The 18,520-nt window shown below is 42.1% G+C and overlaps 1 protein-coding gene across 1 annotated transcript; it reads left to right on the forward strand.

Annotated features, from left to right (window-relative positions):
- The first annotated feature begins 1,228 nt into the window (after positions 1-1,228).
- LOC142855388 (olfactory receptor 10T2-like) lies at positions 1,229-2,862 on the forward strand. Its single transcript, XM_075981888.1, has 2 exons — positions 1,229-1,288; positions 1,909-2,862. Exons 1-2 carry the CDS (start codon positions 1,229-1,231, stop codon positions 2,860-2,862), a joined length of 1,014 nt encoding a protein of 337 aa, XP_075838003.1.
- The last annotated feature ends 15,658 nt before the right edge of the window (positions 2,863-18,520 follow it).

An 18,520-nucleotide genomic window follows, 5' to 3' on the forward strand; every position in this document is an offset into this window, starting at 1 on the left:
ATTACCTAAGCAAACAACTTCCAAAACTCTAGAAATGACAGAGACATCTCGCTGCCTGGACAGTCACCCAAAGTTCTTTTGTACCATGTTGGGACATCCATCTTCAGCCTACAAGCCCATAGTATCCAGAAAACATTTCCATGAAGCAGGAAATTCCAAAGATAGTTCAGTCACTTTCTGCTGTGTCCTGCAGAATGTCTTGCAGTCTCTTTTATGAATCAGGAACCTGGAAAGACCATCTCACCTTTAGGCAAATTCAGCAGTCTTCTCTCTGTGGGTTTCTTGTGTCCAGTTTATGCAACAGTACAGGCAAGAACAGTTTCTTGCCAAAATGGCTATCAAACTCTATAAGGAGCCTCTTCGATGCCCAACTTCCTCTTGAAGTAGCTGGTGATGCCAGGAGCAGACGTGTCTCACTGTCATGAAAAGCCCTAAATTATTAAAACATTTAAATGCCATATTCTGTAGCCTTTGAAAGATACAAAGAATGCCTATCTGAAATGTATCTATGCATATCTAGAAAATCTAACTAACATGACTAGAAGCTTGACTATTATTGGTGATTATCCATTAGCAACCTATATTTCCTAATTATACGTTACATTTTTAAATGAACTACACAATGACAATACCTTAATCAAGATTAGAAATACATATAACAAAATTGACCTTAAAATCCATACCAATGCAAATTGGTACTTTTATCATATCCCCCTTTAAATGTAAAAGAACATTTATAAACAATATTTGGGAACATGGGCGCAGAAGACTCTCCCCCATCAAATTCACAGAGATTCGACTGCCTATGCCTCCTAAGTGGTGGGATTAGGCCACCACCGCCCAGAGAGACAGGGTTTCTTTTTGATGCTTTTAGAGTAGGCTAGCTGGCCCTCAAGCTTTTGGGGATTCTCCTTTCTCTATCTCGCTACTACTAGAGTTCTGGGATTACAACTGTACTCTTGCTCTGGACTGCAAGTGGGTTCTGGGGATTCAAAGGCAGGTCCCCAGAAATGCACAGCAAGCCTTTGACCCACTGAGCCATTTCCTCAGCCATGTCCTCCATAGTACGTCATTTATTGGCTGTCTGCTTTCCCCGAGTTACTTCTATTTTCACAGACTGTTGGTCTTTGGGTCCTCATCTAGGGTCTCTTTCTCGATTTAAATGAAACCACAAAGGAACTTACTGTCTTCTTCCTCCATCTAAAGATCTTTGCTTTGTGTCTAAGGTATGACCACACTGAATGTTCCCAATCTGGTCAGCTCTTGGATCAAGGCTGAGTTTGGCCTGGTTAGTACTTGGATGGGAGACCTGGGAATACCTGGTGCTGTAGGCTTAACAAAACAAAACACAGCAAACAAAAAGCACTTTCCTTGTGAATACTTAAAAAAGGATTTATTTTTATGTGTGGGTATGCAGTTGTGTGAATGTATGCGATGTATGTGTGGGTATACATATAGACCAGACAGCGTGCTGGATCCCCTGGAGTTGGAGTTATAGGCCTAAGCATCCAGTCTTATCCTTTGGAAAAGCAGGAAGTCTTCTTAACCATCGATATCTCTCTCCAGGCCCTGTTTCGTAAATCCTCTCCTCCTCTTCCTCCTCTTCTTATTTTTACTGAGACAGGGTTTCTCTCTGGAGTCCTAGCTGTCCTGGAACTCACTCTGTAGTCCAGCCTGGCCTTGAACTCAGAGAGCCATTTGCTCCCAAGTGCTGGGATTAAAGGGATGCACCTCCATCATCTGGCTAATTCTTCTTACATGTTGAGACACCTGGCTGACTGGGTAATAACTGATCATTTCTGAGTCCCTCTGTCCTGTCTGCACATCAGTGATGATTCTCCTTCCCTCACCTGAGGCCTTACCAAGCCTCATGACCTGCGTTGTCCCAGTGATCCTATCTCCTCCCAGGCTCCTGAGAAGCAGCAGGACAATGGGACCCGGCTGGTGACAGAGTTCGTGCTGGTGGGATTCTCCAACCTCCCAGAACTGAGGCCCACTCTCTTCCCCTTGTTCCTCCTCACCTACCTGGTCACACTCAGTGGCAACGCCACCATCATCACCATCATCCAGGTGGACCGCACCCTCCACACTCCCATGTATCGCTTCCTGGCCGTGCTCTCCCTCTCTGAGACCTGCTACACACTGGTCACCATCCCCAATATGCTGGCCCATCTGCTGGTGGAGAGCCAGGCCATCTCCATCGCGGGCTGTCGGGCCCAGATGTTCTTCTTCCTGGGCTTGGGATGCATCAACTGTTTCCTTCTCACACTGATGGGTTACGACAGGTACGTGGCCATCTGTCATCCCTTGCGCTACTCTGTGATCATGAGGCCCACCGTTTGCCTATGTCTGGGAGCCTTGATTTTCTGCTCTGGTTTCTCGGTGGCCGTGGTTGAAACCTGCATGATCTTCTCCTCGCCTTTCTGCGGCACGGGCCGCGTGGAACACTTCTTCTGTGACATTGCGCCTGTGCTGAAGCTCAGCTGTGCAGAGAGCACGCACAAGGCACTCGGCATCTTCTTTCTGAGCATCCTCGTGGTGCTGTTCTCTTTCCTCCTCATCCTCCTCTCCTACGCCTTCATCGTGGCAGCCATCGTGAGGATCCCTTCTGCCGCTGGCAGGCGCAAAGCCTTCTCCACCTGCGCCGCCCACCTCACGGTGGTCATCGTGCATTTTGGCTGCGCCTCCATCATCTACCTGCGGCCAGACTCTGGGGCCAACCCCTCCCAGGACCGCCTGGTGGCGGTGTTCTACACGGTAGTGACTCCATTGCTGAACCCTGTGGTCTATACCCTGAGGAACAAGGAGGTGAGGGTGGCCCTGAGAAAGAGCCTGGCGCGGGGCTTTGGAGTACTTAAATAAGAACTTGTATTCGAGCATAAACCTCTCTAATAATTAATACAAGTATATTAAAAGAAGACCTTGCTTTGCAATATTCACATTATCCTATGCTTTCGTGAACACGTTTCCCTTGAACTCTATTTCCAGGAAAACAGGAGGCAATCCTATGCCAGGTGAAGTAACCCTTGTTGTCAATCAGTGCCTGAAATAATCTAACCACAATAAAGGATGCTTTTCCTTTTTCCTGGTTTCTTTGACTTGACGTTGTACAAAGTGGTCCGCAGTGCCTAGTGCTCACCAGTGGAGGGCGCCAAGGCTGGGCAGAGAGCAGTTTTTTCTTCTCTTTAAAGTTTGAAAAATTAAATCTGTAGTTTCTTAATTTTTTTCATGCAATATGTTTTGACCATATTCTTTCTCTTCCCAGATCCTCCTCACCTCCTTACCCACTTAACCTAATGCTAGTGTGTCATTCCACACCCCCCCAAACATATAGCAATTTTAAAAGAAATAGTCTGTGGGTTTTTAAATTTTATTTTGAGAACTTCATATATAAAAGCTTCATGCATGTCACTTCCATCCCTACCCCATCCCAGCGTCCACAGAAAGAAGGTTTTGACCAGGAGAATGGGTGCAGACTGGAGAGCAGAGGAGTAGCTCAATGGGAATGCATGCCTAGCACATACAAGGCCCTGCGTGTTTCTTGCTGTTTTTCTCCCAGCTGCCCAACATTACTTTTTGGTCAGAATCACACACTTAAATGCAGTTTTTAAAAAGTACCTTTTATTTTGTTTTGTGTTTGTTTGTTTTTCAAGATAGGGTTTCTCTGTGTAGCCCTGGCTGTCCTAGAACTCACTCTGCAGATCAGGCTGGCCTCAAACTCACAGAGATCTGCTTGCCTTTGCCTCCTGAGTGCTGGGATTAAAGGTGTGTACCACCACCCGGCTTTTAAAAAGTACTTTTTAAATTAAAAATTTAAGTTAGCATACAAAATAATAGTTTTTTTTTTAAAAATTTATTTTTATTTTATGTGCATTGGTGTTTTGCCTGCATATAGGTCTGTGTGAGGGTGTCAGAGTTTGGAGTTGCAGGCAGTTGTGACCTGTCTCGTGGGTGGTAGAAATTGAACCCGGATCCTCTAGGAGAGCAGTTAGTGCTTTAACCGCTGAGCCATCTCTCCAGACCAATAGTGGATTTCTTAATAGCCTTTTCATACGTATGTGTTGCAGACTTTGTTCAGCTTTCATCCTCCTCCCCCACTGCCATCGCAGCTCCTTAACCCCATATTGCAGCTCCCTTTTCTCTTCCAAAGAGGGCCCCCTTCTGCTTTCATATCCAGTGCGCTCCATTTCTCTGACCCCCAGCAGTTAAGAGCACTCGCTGCACTTCCAGAGTTCCGTTCCTAGCACCTAAACCAGGCAGCAGCATCTTCTTCAATTGGCTTACCATTGAAACCTTTACAACTGGATCCTTTAACTCTAGTTTCAGAAGACATGACACCCTCTTCTGGCCTCTGTGGTTGCTCATACGCACATACATACTGAAAAGTGAGATCTCTTTCTCCCATCTAGTGGTTCCATTTCTAATTTCATGATAGCATCCACTTCCATATGTACACATATATCAATTTGAACTTAGGGTCCATACATGAAAGAAGCATATGATACATGTCTTTCTTAAAACTTCCATTAAAATTATTGTTTTAAAAATGCGTATGGTTCTTATGTCTGCAGGCATGTATGTGCACCAAGTGTGTGTGTCTGGTACCCACAGAGGCTGGAAGAGTTGCACTGGGTTTCCGGGATCTGGAGTTACAGATGGTTGTGAGCCGCCCCGTGGGTGCTGGAACTCAGGCCTCTGAAAGAGCAGCCAGTGCTCTTGACCACTGCAGTCACCTTTCTGACTGGCTTACTTCCTTTAACATAATGATCTCAAGTTCCATACATTTTTCTGTAAATGACTTAATTTTTCCTTATGGCTGAATAAAATTCCATTATGTAGGTATACTGGTTTTCTTTATCCATTCATCAGTTAGTGGACATTTAATCTGGTTTGATTTCCTTGCTAATGTAAACAAAACAGCAATAAACACGGATGTGCAAGTAATCTTTGTGCTATGTTGATCTAGAGTCTTCCATTCCAGGTTTATGCCCAGGATGCTATAGCTGGGAAACCTGTATATGGATGTCTATGGTGGCTACCCTAGATTCAGTTCCCACTACCACTGTTGAGAATTTCTCTTTCACCCACATCCTAGACAGTATTTGTGTCAGTGGTTTCCTTGGTGACAGATGTTCTGATTAGGGTAAAATGGCGCTTCAAAGCAGTATTACTTTACATTTTCCTGATGGTTAAGAATGCTGAACTCTTTCTCAAATACATATTGAGCATTTCTATTACTCTTTTTGAGTACTGTAAATTCTGTCCATTTGCCCTTTTACTGATTATATAATTTTCCGGTGCTTAATTTTTCAATTCTTCAAAAAATTTAAACAAAATGAATTTACTTAGTGTATATATGCCTGTGTGTGGAAACACATGTGCCACGGAGCCTTTGTGCAGGCCAAGGGACAGCTATTGGGAGTTGGTTCTCCTCTTCTATCATGTGGGTCCCGGGGATCAAGGCCACCCAGCTTGGCAGCACATGCTTTTTCCCACTAAGCAATTCGGCCTGCCTGGATCTTGCAGTTCTTTATATGTTCCAGTATGAGCTCACATCTAATGCAGGGCTGGGAAACCCTTTCCGCTCTGTGACTGTCTCTTTGCTCTGGTGCAGGTGCCTTTGCTCTGTAGAAGCCTTGATTATTATTATTATTATGAGACAGGGTTTCTCTCTGTAGCTTTGGAGCCTGTCCTGGAACTAGCTCTTGTAGACCAGGCTGGCTTCGAACTCACAGAGATCCGCCTGCCTCTGCTTCCCGAGTGCTGGGACTAAAGACGTGCGCCACCATGCGCAGTCCAGCACCATTTAATATTTTTTTTCAAGTGACAGCTTTGTCAAAATTAGGTGTATTTGTGTGGGCTTATTTCTGGGTTCTCTTTTCTATCCCATTGCTCTGTATGCTTGCTGCCTGTCAATACCACATTGTTTGGTCAATAAGGCTCTTTAGTATAATTTAAGATCAGGTACCCTAATACCTCCAACATTGTCTTTCTGCTCAGGATTTCTCTGATTTTATCATGAATGAGTGTTGAATTTTATTAAAGTCCTTTACTGAAATGGTCAAGGGATATCCATCTTTAAGCCTGTTTATATAGTATATTACAGTTACTGATTTGTGTACGTTGAATTATCCTTTGAAGTTCACTGACTTGGTCATTGGGTTTTCACACACTTGTGTGATTTTAACTTATTCTTGAGTTTGGTTTGCAAGAATTTGACATTTGTGTCTGTGTGTGTGTGTGTGTGTGTGTGTGTGTGTGTGTGTGTGAGAGAGAGAGAGAGAGAGAGAGAGAGAGAGAGAGAGAGAGAGAGAGAGGTGGGAGAGAGATTGGTGAAAATAATATACTTGATACAGGGTGTATTAGTTAGGGTTTTTATTGCTGTGAAGAGACACCATGACCACGCAATTCTCATAAGGAAAACATTTAATTGGGGTGGCTTACATTTCAGAAGTTTAGTCCATTATCATCATGGTAGGGACCATGGCAGTGTGCAGGCAGACAAAGTGCTGGAACTGAGATTCCTACATCTTGCAGGCAACAGAAAGTCAACTGAGATGGGGCTGGAGAGATGGCTCAGAGGTTAAGAGAACTGGCTTCACTTCCAAAGGTCCTGAGTTCAATTCCCAGCAACCACATGATGGCTCACAACCATCTGTAATGAAATATGCTGCCCTCTTCTGGCCTGCAGAGACATATGCAGGCAGACCACTGTATAATAAATAAATAAATAAATCTAAAAAAAAAAGTCAACTGAGACACTAGGCAGCATCCTTAACATAGGAAACCTTAAAACCCACCCACACAGTGGCACACTTCCTCCAACAAGGCCATACCCACTCCAACAAAGCCACATCTCCTAATAGTGTTATTCCCTATGAGATTATGGGGGCCAATTACATTTAAACTACCACACAGGCTCTCACATTGTAGCCCTGGCTGGCTTACTCACAGATTCACCTGCCTCTGCCTTCCAACTGCTGGAAATAAAGGCATTTGCCACCACAGCCAATAATGCGTGTGCGTGTGTAGGTATACGTGTGTGTGTGTGTGAATGTCCATGCACATACATGAAGGCAAAAAGAGAACTAGAGTTCAGATGGTTGTGAACTGTCTGACATGAGTGCTAGGAACTGACCTCGGATCCCCTGGAAGAGCTGGAGGTTCTCTAAGCCACTGTACCATCTCTCCAGCCCTATAGTTTTTTCCTTTTATATCATATCTGGTTTTGTTATTGAGCAATGCTGGTTTTCTACAATGACTTTGGTGGCATTCCTCCCTCTCTATTCTACAGGAATTTGATTTTATTTATATATTTTTACTACAACTTTTAATATCATGACTTGCTACGGATCTATTGATATTGTTTAAATACTCTTGGTTTAATTTTGGGAGGTCTTATGTTTCCTGGGATTTGTCTATTTCTTATAGATTTTCCATTTTTTTTAAAAATTAAGCCATCCATGTATTCCCTAGGAATCCTCTGGATTTCATTGAAATCTGTTGTAGTATGCCCCTTTTAAACTTCAATTTTTTTCCTTTATTGAAAGTAGATTTTTTTTTATCTTATGATACATCCTGATTAAAGTTTCCCCTTTCTGTATGTCTCCCAGTTCCTCCTCCTTTCCCCTCCCCACCTAGATCCACTCCCTTTTTGTCTCTCATTAGAGAAAAACCAGGTTTCTAAATGATAATAATACAATATAACAATATAAATAAAAAACTTGTAGATGGAAGTTTTTGTCCAACCCGGTCCTGCAGCCATTCAGTTGTGGAGGAAAGGGTTTATTTGGCTTACACTTCTACATTGTAGTCAACAGGAACTCAAAGAGGGCAAGAACCTGAGGCAGAAACTGATGCAGAGGTCATTATTGGCTTGATCTCTATAACTTGCTCATTCTATTTTCTTATAGAACCCAGGGCTTGGGCTTCTCAATATTACTACCTTTGATGGGTAAGTTCTTTCCATAGTTCATGAGATTTACTTTTGAATTACCTAGCTTGTAAGAATTGTACATCCATGCACAAATACACATAACTCCATCACCACCACAGGCCTATGACCTGGGATCTAGTGTATGCAAGGAAACCAGACTGATGTCTTTTTTCTAGTGTAGAAATAGTAACAGAACATCCATATTGTCAAGTTTCCCCAGACAAATGTACATGGGGATTGCTTTTTTTCATTATTTTAGCTCCTGCTCTCCATTTAAAGAAACAAATCCTAAGTGGTTAAATAAACATAGGAAAAATAGAAAGGGGAATGACAGACAAAGAGACAAATGAGGTGATGAACTCAGGTGATTTGTGAGAGACTAAAGCAAAGACAAATCCCTGTCATGTGCGGTGGAATGCCAGACAACTTTACATCCTCGGTGTGGGCTGTGAACAAGAAACAACAAGAATGGATGGGCAACAATCTGCTCGGTAGCTTAAAAAGGGCACAGGAACTAGGGAGTGACCCAAACAATGAGGGGAAAGACTCTCACAGTCGGATGTGTAAAGAATCAGAGACAGTATTGGAAAACACACATCCTCAGAATTAATATTGATAAAAAGCAATCTAATGATTTAATGTGTCCTCTAGAAGAATTCCAATCAAATTCTTTACAGGAATAATCCTGAGAGTCACACGGTGATTCATAAATAAAACCTTGAATAACATGAATAATCCTCAGCTATAGGAACAAAGTGTGGTTGTCACAATGCTTGATTGATTCCATTTGAACTAAGAAACCATAGTTACTGCTTGAAATGAGGAAATTAGACACAGGGCCCATAAATGAAGCTGCACTGGGATGGTCATTAGATCTCAACACATGCACCAAAAGCAAACAAGACACATTTGTAAGATAAATGATGCTGGAGAAAACAGGTGGCAACTTGCACAGACTGCAACCAAAGCCCTCTCAATTACCCCGTAAAAAGCCAATTTGTAATAGATTAAGGGTTTTCATGGATGACTGGACAGTTTGAAATAGTTAAAGAGGAGGAGACACTTTATTATGTCAGCACAGGTGAGGGTTTTCACAGAGGAGACCAATATCTCAGTATGTAATAGGAAGAATTGATGAGATAACACGAAATTAAGAAGCTTTGACCCATCAAGGAAAAATATCAATGAACAACAAACTACCAAATGGGTAACAAACCTCCTACTGCATGCTAGGAAAGGAGATAATATCCTGGTTACATAATGAGTTAAAAATTAAACACTGGACAACCAAATTACTCAACTGTTAAGTTAATGAAAAGGTCTCAAAGGTCTCAAAAGAACAAATACCAATTGTGTGTATTGTTGAAAAAGTGTAGGGTATCCTTAGCTGTCAAGGAAATGCAAAGTAAATCTTTCTAAATTCTATCCCAGCCCGGTCAGAGTAGCTAGGAGAACAGAATAGGGATGAGAATGACTGTAACTGCCAGAGGATGAGGAGAACAGATAAATGCTGTCTTCTGATTATGACGTGGTCATCAAAATCATCAACACACAGCAGCTACGGCAGCCAGTACAAACCCATGACATTAGTAAGGGGCTGACTGGAAAGAAGAGGGTGATACGAAGTGGGTGGAGGTTTGTGGAGGGCAGACTGAATATGGGCTGTTGACATGGGCACAAGAGTAAGAAAAAGTAATCAGTGGAATTACCACTAAGTGATGAATGGCTCACGAAAATGTAGTTTTATACACACTGGAATTGTATTCAGTGCCAAGAGAGATTGAGAAGAAAATGAGGTTAATGAAGGCTCAGAAAGACAATTTCTAAATGTTTTCTCTCGCTCACAGATCCCAGCTTCTGAGTATTGAATACGTACATGTGTGGTGGAAGTGTTGGTAGTGAGTAGTGGCCAGGAGGCAAGGAAGGGGCTCACGGGATTGAATGAGATGCCATAGAGAATGAGAGTGGATGATAAAACACAAGGAATATAAAAAAGAAACGAGAAGTTCTGCGGAACAAGGGTGCAGTGAGACAGGAGATGTTGAAGAGAATCATTAAGCCTAAATTTGCAAAAACAATAAACAAATCGCATACTTCATAAGATAATTTTAAATAATAAAATGCTGTATTTCAAAAGGATAATAAAGACACATTATATCAAAGGAACAAAATAGTATTAACCCAGTGACTTTGTAATTCAAATCTAGAGACCGAAGTTAGAGAAAGTCATAGTGTGATCGACCGTATGTTGCTTGCATACACACTTTCCCTTAGGCACAGGAATCCCGAATTTGGAACAGTGAAAAAGAAGAAAAAAGAACTTACTCAGACAGGAAATCCAAATTCTGTAACACTCTCCAGTCTGTTGTTTTGTTTTCAGGGTAGTCAGTGTGAGCACGGAAAGGTCTCAACTCACCACATCTTCTGCCGTCAATGGGATATTCTGAAGGAAGATTCAAATTTTCTGTAGCTGTCCACCTTCCAGGGAGGAAGGAGACTGTTCTACTTGACAGCAGATGATGTCCCTGTTCCTTCTCTGCTCTCTAGCCTGATGGCTCAGGCACCGCTGTGCACCAGCCCAAGTCTCTCTTCAGACTGCACAGCAGCAACTCCACACCTGCAAAGAACGCAGTTACTTGAGCTTCAGGGAAGGGCAAGCCCAAAGTGCACAAGAGGGTAGTGTGGTCTGTCTGAATAATTTTTATTATGAAACCAGAAATGATGAATTTGTAATTCAGTGTGAATTGTATTCATACTGTAATATATTTAAATATTTGCTTACCTCTACGAATTTATGGGTATGCCTAACTATAGAACACTCCCATTTTAATTGTCACTAATATTTATAGGACAATAGTAAAATATGGATTTTTAGAAAAACTAACACTCAAACTACAGAAGCCATCACAGCAAATTTTCACATCTTTGGTATTAGTCTCCCCTGAATGCTCTTCTACTTTCTACCCAGGTTTAAGGTAAGGAACTGCCAATTTGTTTGTCCACATGTTTGCCATTGAGGAGTTCCCATCTTTTGCCAACACACCTCTGGGATTTGAGGTCCATAATGCCCCATCCAGTGAAAGGAACACTCTGATAATTTTTTTTTCCTGGCTCACAGGCCAGAATGCCGGTGTCCCTAATTCAGATGCTCAAGAGAGAGCAAGTCAGTGGCTGTGCCCACAGGACAATGTGGCCAGTGTCCGAACACATCTCCACAGGCGAGGGAGGGTGGTCTGAGGAAACACGAAGACAGGTCTATTTTTTTTAATTTTTAAAATTATTTTTATTGAACTATATATATTTTTTCCTCTCCCCTTCCTTCCTCCCCCCTCCCCTTCTACCCTCTCCCAATGTCCCTAGGCTCCCAATTTACTCAGGAGGTCTTGTCTTTTTCTACTTCCCATGTAGGTTAAATCCATTTATGTCTCTCTTAGGGTTCTTGTTGTTGCTCAGCGCATTTGTAATTTTTGTATAGGAGGGCTATTGATTTTTGTGAATTAACTTTGTAGCCAGCTTTTTTGCTGAAAGTGTTTATCAGCTGTAGGAATTCGTTCTCCAGTTGAATTTTACTTATGTATACTATCATATCATCTGCAAATAAAGACACTTTCACTACTTACTTTCCAATTTGAAACCCCCTGATCTCCTTCTGTTGGTATTATATTGAATAGATATGGAAAGAGTGGACCACCTTGTCTCGTTCCTGATTTTAGTGGAATTGTTTCGAGTTTCTCTCCATTTAAATTGATATGGCTATGGGCTCCCTGTAAACATTCTTTATTATACTGAGGTATGTCCCAACTATCCCTACTCTCTCCTGGACTCTTATCATGAAGGAGTGTTGGATTTTGTCAAAGGCCTTTCTTTCACATAATAAGATCATGCATTTTTTTTGTCTTTCAGTTTGTCTATATGGTAGATCATATTTATTTATTTTTGTATACAGAACCATCCCTGTGTCTCTCTGAACTTAGTTTATTCACAGTCAAAAAATTCAAATAAAACACAATAATACACACAATTCAGACTCTCTGTGTATATTCCATCTTTACGTGGCTTATTTGTTTTTACTCTATTACTTTTTAATATTTATTTTATTATCTTTATTCTTTTAATCTATGACTGTACTGTCTCTTTAAAGATTTTGGGTTTTTTTCATATTTTTTTTCTCTCTCTCAAACCTACATATATTTTTCTTTAAACACACTGTGACCCATTCAGTGGTTTATGTTTGTCTGAATCTTTATTGCATATCGGTAATTCTTTTCTGACCAGGAGCACTTTAAAACAGTAAGTAGTGAGGTTGTGGCAGCCCTGGATGCTGGCTCCACCTCTGTCTTTCAAGTCCCATTACTGCCAGCTCTGGGACTGCTGGGTGGGAGCCGTCCTCACCACTTCAACCCTGGATAGCTCCTTGCAGCATATAAACCCTTTTCATCTGAGTAAAAGCTAAATCTGCCATGCAGCTCAGTGCACAGCCTGGAAATATCTCTGTGTACAGCAGCGGGAATCTGCCATGCTCTCCTGCCTATGCGCGCCTAGCAGACCTGATCCTGCCGCCTGCCCAGGCTGGGGTGCTGAGTGGCAGGCAAGCTCTCAGCTACTTTTCTCCTAACCCTGAACGGGCATACAAGCACCTGGATCCGGAGTGTGTGGCTTGCCATGCGGGTTAGCCCATTGGGTACCAATCTGTTGGTGGAGGCCACTTGTTTGTTTCCTGGCTGCCCAGACCCAAAATAATATCACAGAAACTATTTTATTTGCAATACTGTTTGGCAAATAGCTTAAGCGTATTTCTAGTTAGCTCTTACATCTTTAATTAACCCATTTCTATCATTTTGTATTTTACCACGAGGCTCATGGTTTATGGGCAAGGTTCTGGGGTGGGCATCTGTCTCCCCTGGTGGCTACATGGCATCTCTCTGACTCTGCCTACTCTTTCTATATATCTTTTCCAGCCTGGCTATTGGCCATTGGCCAAAAGCAGCTTCTTTATTAACCAATGATAATAAAACATATTAACAACATACAGAGGGAAATTCCACATCAATCCTTGTTATCTGGCTCTTACACTCTCTCTTCTTCCTTTTCCAGGATGTTTTCCAAGCCTTAGGTTTAAGAGCTGCATTGTAGATATACCAGCAAGGTCGGGAGTCCCACAGTCTCTCCTTCTCTGCATTTTGACCAGTTGTGGGTCTCTATAGTGGCCTCTATCTGCTGCAAAAAGTTCACTTGAGGAGGTGTGAGAGTTATACCTATCTGCGGATGTAAGGATACGTGTTTAGAATATAGTTAGAGGCTATATTGATTTAGAAAATGACAGTAGTAGGTCTTCTGCGACTTGTGACTCTCTAGCCCCAGGGTCTTGGTTGTTTACAGCTCATGACTATTGAGCAAGCCTTCAGTCCCATCACTCAGCTGGTGGTTACCCCTGAGATAAGCATGCCATTGTTGCGCCAGCAGAGGACGCCTTGCCAGGCGCATCTCTGTGGTTTACAGGGTCTAAAGCGGGGTAGGACTACTGATTCCCTTTTTTGGTAGCTTGCATAGCACCCTATACTGTGAGAGCTAGCCCTCCAGGGGCTGGGGGCCTCCAGGTCAGTACCAGCTTGACTCTTCCAAGCCTTATGTCCAAAGTGTGTGGTGTCTTCAGCAATAGGGGTTTATCTTAAATTCTAGGAGGTAATCAAAGACAAGGCAATAGCCTACATTTTGGGGTGGGGACTTGCCTCTTGGTCCCTCCTGACTAACATCCTGAAGGGGTGTGTGCCTTGCTTAGCATTGGAGTTTTGTTGCGTAGTTCATGGCTTGGAGTACGGGGAGCACTACCATTTCATGTAGAGTAGCTCCCCAGGGTAAGAAGCAAGCTTCTAGCATAAGCTAGCATAAGGCCTTGTGGAGCAGTGTGTGTGTGTGTGTGTGTGTGTGTGTGTGTAGGTAGAGGTCAGGGATTGAACTCAGGTCATCAATCTTGGTGGCAAGCGCCCTTACCTGCTGAGCCATAGTGCTGGCTCAGAAAGTACAAAGTACATTTTTGGGGTCTATTGTTATCTCTACTGTGTGGATTTGACCTCTGTGAGGCCCTTCACTGACTTTTGTGTCTCAAAGTCTCTTAGGAAGCTTTCTCATGTCATTTCACAGTACTTCCTCTGGTCATTTTAGCTGGTGCAATTTGGCAAGGCAAATTTGAGAGGCATTATTTTAATAATGGGGATTGAACCCAGGGCTTCCCTTGCTAGGCAAATGGTCTAACATCCAGGCATACCTCCAGGTCTAGCGCCAAGGAATCATTATTGTTTTTTTAAGATTTGTTTTGTGAATGTGTGCGGTGGGATATTAGTACACTGTGTGAAAGTGTATTGCTGTGATTGGTTTTTTATAAAAAGCTGAACTGCCAATAGCTAGGCAGGAGGTGTAGGTGAGACTTCAGAGAGACAGGAGGAGACCCAGAATGGGCGTATGTGATAGAACATAGATTAATAGAAATGTGTTCATTTAAGTTATAAGAGATAGTTAAAAACAGGCTTAAGCTAAGGCCAAGCTTTCATAATTAATAAGTCTCCATGTTGTTGTTTGTGAGCTGGAGGACCAAAGAAAAATTTGACTCTCTATGTATGTATGTATGTGTGTGTGTGTGTGTGTGTGTGTGTGTGCGCGCATGTGTGAACATGTTTGTGTACACCCCCAAAGGCCAACAGTGGCTCTTAGTGAGGTAAATAAATCATTGGGAGCACCATCAGTTGATACTATTCTCTCACAGTGAATTCAGCACGGATTATTGTGGTGGCACATACTTGTAATCTCAGGGCTTGAGAGGCTGAGGCAGGAGGATTGTGAGTTTAAAGATAGCCTGGGCTACATAGTGAAACTGTCTCAAAAACAAAACAACAAAATGCTCAGGGGGCTGGGGAGATGGCTCAGCAGTTAAGAGTGCTAGCAGTTCTTCCAGAGGACCCAGATTTGAGTCCCAATACCCACATGGTGGCTAACAACTATCTGTAACTACAGTTCCAGGAGATCCAATGACGACTTCTGGCCTCTGTGGGCACTGCACACATACAGTAAACAGACATACATGCAGAAAAAACACATATGCATAATAATAATTTTTTAAAATCTTAAAAATAAAAACCTGGCTCAGTTGGAAAAGTGCCTGCTATGCCAGCAGAAGATCTGAGTTTTATTTTAATAATTCAGAATCCATGGAGAAAAATCAGATGTAGCAGTACATGTGTGTAATCCTATTTCTGCAGAAACGGGAAGAAGCAGATTCCTGGGACTTACTGGCCAGTCAGCTTGACCTAATTGGCAAGCTCCAGATCAACGAGAGACTCTGTCTCAAAACAAAACCAAAACCAAGATGGTTCCTGAAAAGTGACACCTGAAGTTGAACTCTGACCTTCACACACACCAATCCTCTGTCACTTCTTTGTTACTTCTGCATTAAGTTATTGTGTAGTAGAAGCTGCTAAAATCAAGAGATCTTCTGTTCTAATCTCCTTCCTGTTGCTGGGAAAAAAAATATTGGGCTAAAAGACTCAAGAGAGACTTAGTAGAAGCGTCTCAGCTACTTTTCCATTGTTGTGAAGAGACACCATTGTAACATGTCTTTCTTCAGACCTCCAGCTCCCAAATAATAACACAGAGAGTTCTTATTAATTCTGAAATCTTGGCCTTAGGTTACACTTGCTCCCAACTAGCTCTTAGACCAGACATACTGTTGTCAAGATGTTGCTGTTGCATCTGCCAGACGCTTGTAGCCCGACAATCATTATGTTTATGAGTTAAATTAACTCACTCTGTGAGTTTAAGGTCAGAGTAATCTACATGGCAAGTTCCAGACCTGTAAGAGTTACATAATGACCTTGTCCAAGCATAAAGAAATAAAAAAAGGAATTATTTGCTGGGCCTGGTAGTACAAGCCTTTAATCCCAGCACTCAGGAGGCAGAGGCAGGTGGATCTCTGTGAGTTTGAGGCCGGTTTGGTCTACAGAGTGAGTTCCAGGACAGCCGAAGATACACAGAGAAACCCTGTCTCAAAAGAACAAACAAACGAACAAACAAGCAAAAATGAATTATTTAATGGCATAGATGGTTTGGGTATGGATGTCAGTTTGATCTTGCAGAAGTGGTGCCACGTTGGACATGTTTCTCAAACTGTCTTTATTTATTTTCATTAATAAAATAGAAATAGTGATCTTGTTTGAGAGGTGCAAAAAGTGAGGGACTGGCTGTTCCTATCCCACCCAGCTTACATCCAGAACCCCCTACCCCCTGTCTCCCTCCCTCCCTCCCCTCTTTGGCAGCATAGCACCTCCCAGTTCAGCCTGCTTGGGCGCTGGGACCGAACCCGAATTGGGAGGGCAAAAGGGAGGGCGGTAGTTCCTTTGTCTCCATAGCCTGCCTGCAGCAAGCAGGGTGGGCCCTTTGTTTGTGAGCTACCCAAGCAGCAAGGAGATCCGATCTGGACACGGGGAGAACCATCACTGGGGAGTGACATCACTGGGAAGGTACATCAGGGGGCAAGAAGACCTGATCCTGTAAAAGAAGATCCATAGGGGAGTATTAGGAGGAAGAGATGGGCAGGCGCCAATGCAAGAATTCACCCAACAATCTGAAAAACAACATGAAACCACCAGAACCCAGCGACCTCACAACAGGAGGACATGAACACCTTAATCAAGAAGAAGTAGAAAAAACTGACTTTATGAAAGTGATAGAGGCCCTTAAACAGCATGTAAAAAACGCCCTTATAGAAATGGATGAGAAGTATAACAGAAAGTTTGAGGAATTGAGTAAATCAGTGAATGATACCCTAGGAAACCAAGGAAAAACAATCAAGCAGATAATGGAAACAGTTCATGACTTGAAAACTGAAATGGAGGCAAAGAAGAAAACACAAACAGAGGGCCGGCTGGACATGGAAAATCTAGGTAAACGAATAGAGACTACAGAAACAAGCATAACCAGCAGAATACAAGAGATAGAAGAAAGAATCTCAGATTCTGAAGATAACATAGAGAAAATAAATGCACTGATCAAAGAAAACAGCAAGTCCAACAAACTCTCATCACAAAACATTCAGGAAATATGGGACACAATAAAAAGACCAAACCTAAGAATAATTGGAGTAGAAGAAGGAGAAGAAGTGCAGCTCAACGGTCCAGAAAATATACTTAATAAAATTATAGAAGAAAACTTTCCCAACCTGAAGAAAGATGTACCTATGAAGGTTCAAGAAGCATACAGAACACCAAATAGGCTGGATCAAAAAAAAAATCCCCTCGGCATATAATAATCAAAACACAAAGCATACAGAATAAAGAAAGAATATTAAGAGCCGCAAAGGAAAAAGGCCAAGTTACTTATAAAGGTAAACATATCAGACTTACACCTGACTTCTCTATGGAAACCATGAAAGCCAGAAGGTCCTGGATAGATGTACTGCAAAAACTAAGAGACCATGGATGCAAGCCCAGACAACTATACCCAGCCAAGTTTCGTTCACTATAAATGGAGAAAACAAAATTTTCCAGGATAAAAACAAATTTAAACAATATGTAGCCACAAATTCAGCCTTACAGAAAATAATAGAAGGAAAATCACTAACCAAGGAGTCCAACAAAGACCACAATAACTCAGACATATAGAGACCCTTCACCAGCGCAACTCAAAGAAGGGAAACACACAAACCCTACTACTAAAAAAGTGACCAGAATTAACAACCACTGGTCATTAATATCACTTAATGTCAATGGGCTCAACTCACCTATAAAAAGGCACAGGCTAAGAGATTGGATACGAAAACAGGATCTAACATTCTGCTGTTCACAAGAAACACACCTCAACCACAAAGACAGGCACCTACTCAGAGTAAAGGGCTGGGAAAAGGCTTATCAAGCAAATGGACCTAAGAAACAAGCAGGTGTGGCCATACTAATTTCTAAAAAGTTGACTTCAAACTTAAATCAATCAGAAGAGATGGAGAGGGACATTTTATATTCCTAACAGGAACAATTCATCAGGAAGAAGTCTCAATCCTGAATATCTATGCCCCTAATATAAAAGCACCCACGCACGTAAAAGAAACATTACTAAAACTTAAGGCAGCCATCAAACCGCACACACTAATAGTAGGAGACTTCAACACTCCTCTCTCACCAATGGACAGGTCAATCAAAGAGAAACCTAACAGAGAAATTAGAGAATTAATGGAGGTAATGAAGCAAATGGACTTAACAGACATCTATAGATTATTCCACCCAAAGAGGAAAGAATATACCTTCTTCTCTGCAGCTCATGGAACCTTCTCGAAAATTGACCACATACTCGGTAGCAAAGCTAACTTACACAGTTACAAAAAAATATTAGTAACCACCTGTGTCTTATCAGATCACCATGGATTAAAGTTAGAATTCAACAACAATGCTACCCCGAGAAAGCCTACAAACTCATGGAAACTGAACAGTCAACTAATGAACCATACCTGGATTAAGGAAGAAATAAAGAAAGAAATTAAAGTCTTCTTTGAATTCAATGAAAATAAAGAAAGAACATACTTGAACTTATGGGACACGATGAAAG

The sequence above is a fragment of the Microtus pennsylvanicus genome, chromosome 8 (genome assembly GCF_037038515.1).
Source record: "Microtus pennsylvanicus isolate mMicPen1 chromosome 8, mMicPen1.hap1, whole genome shotgun sequence".
In the NCBI taxonomy this organism is placed as follows: Eukaryota; Metazoa; Chordata; class Mammalia; order Rodentia; family Cricetidae; genus Microtus; species Microtus pennsylvanicus.

What these genes read in the sequence shown, in the direction of transcription:
- LOC142855388 (XM_075981888.1), top strand. Translation starts at nt 1,229, where the DNA reads ATGACCACACTGAATGTTCCCAATCTGGTCAGCTCTTGGATCAAGGCT. An exon ending in TCAAGGCTGAGTTTGGCCTG is followed by an intron (nt 1,289 to 1,908) that starts GTTAGTACTTGG and finishes ATCTCCTCCCAG; the next exon opens with GCTCCTGAGAAGCAGCAGGA.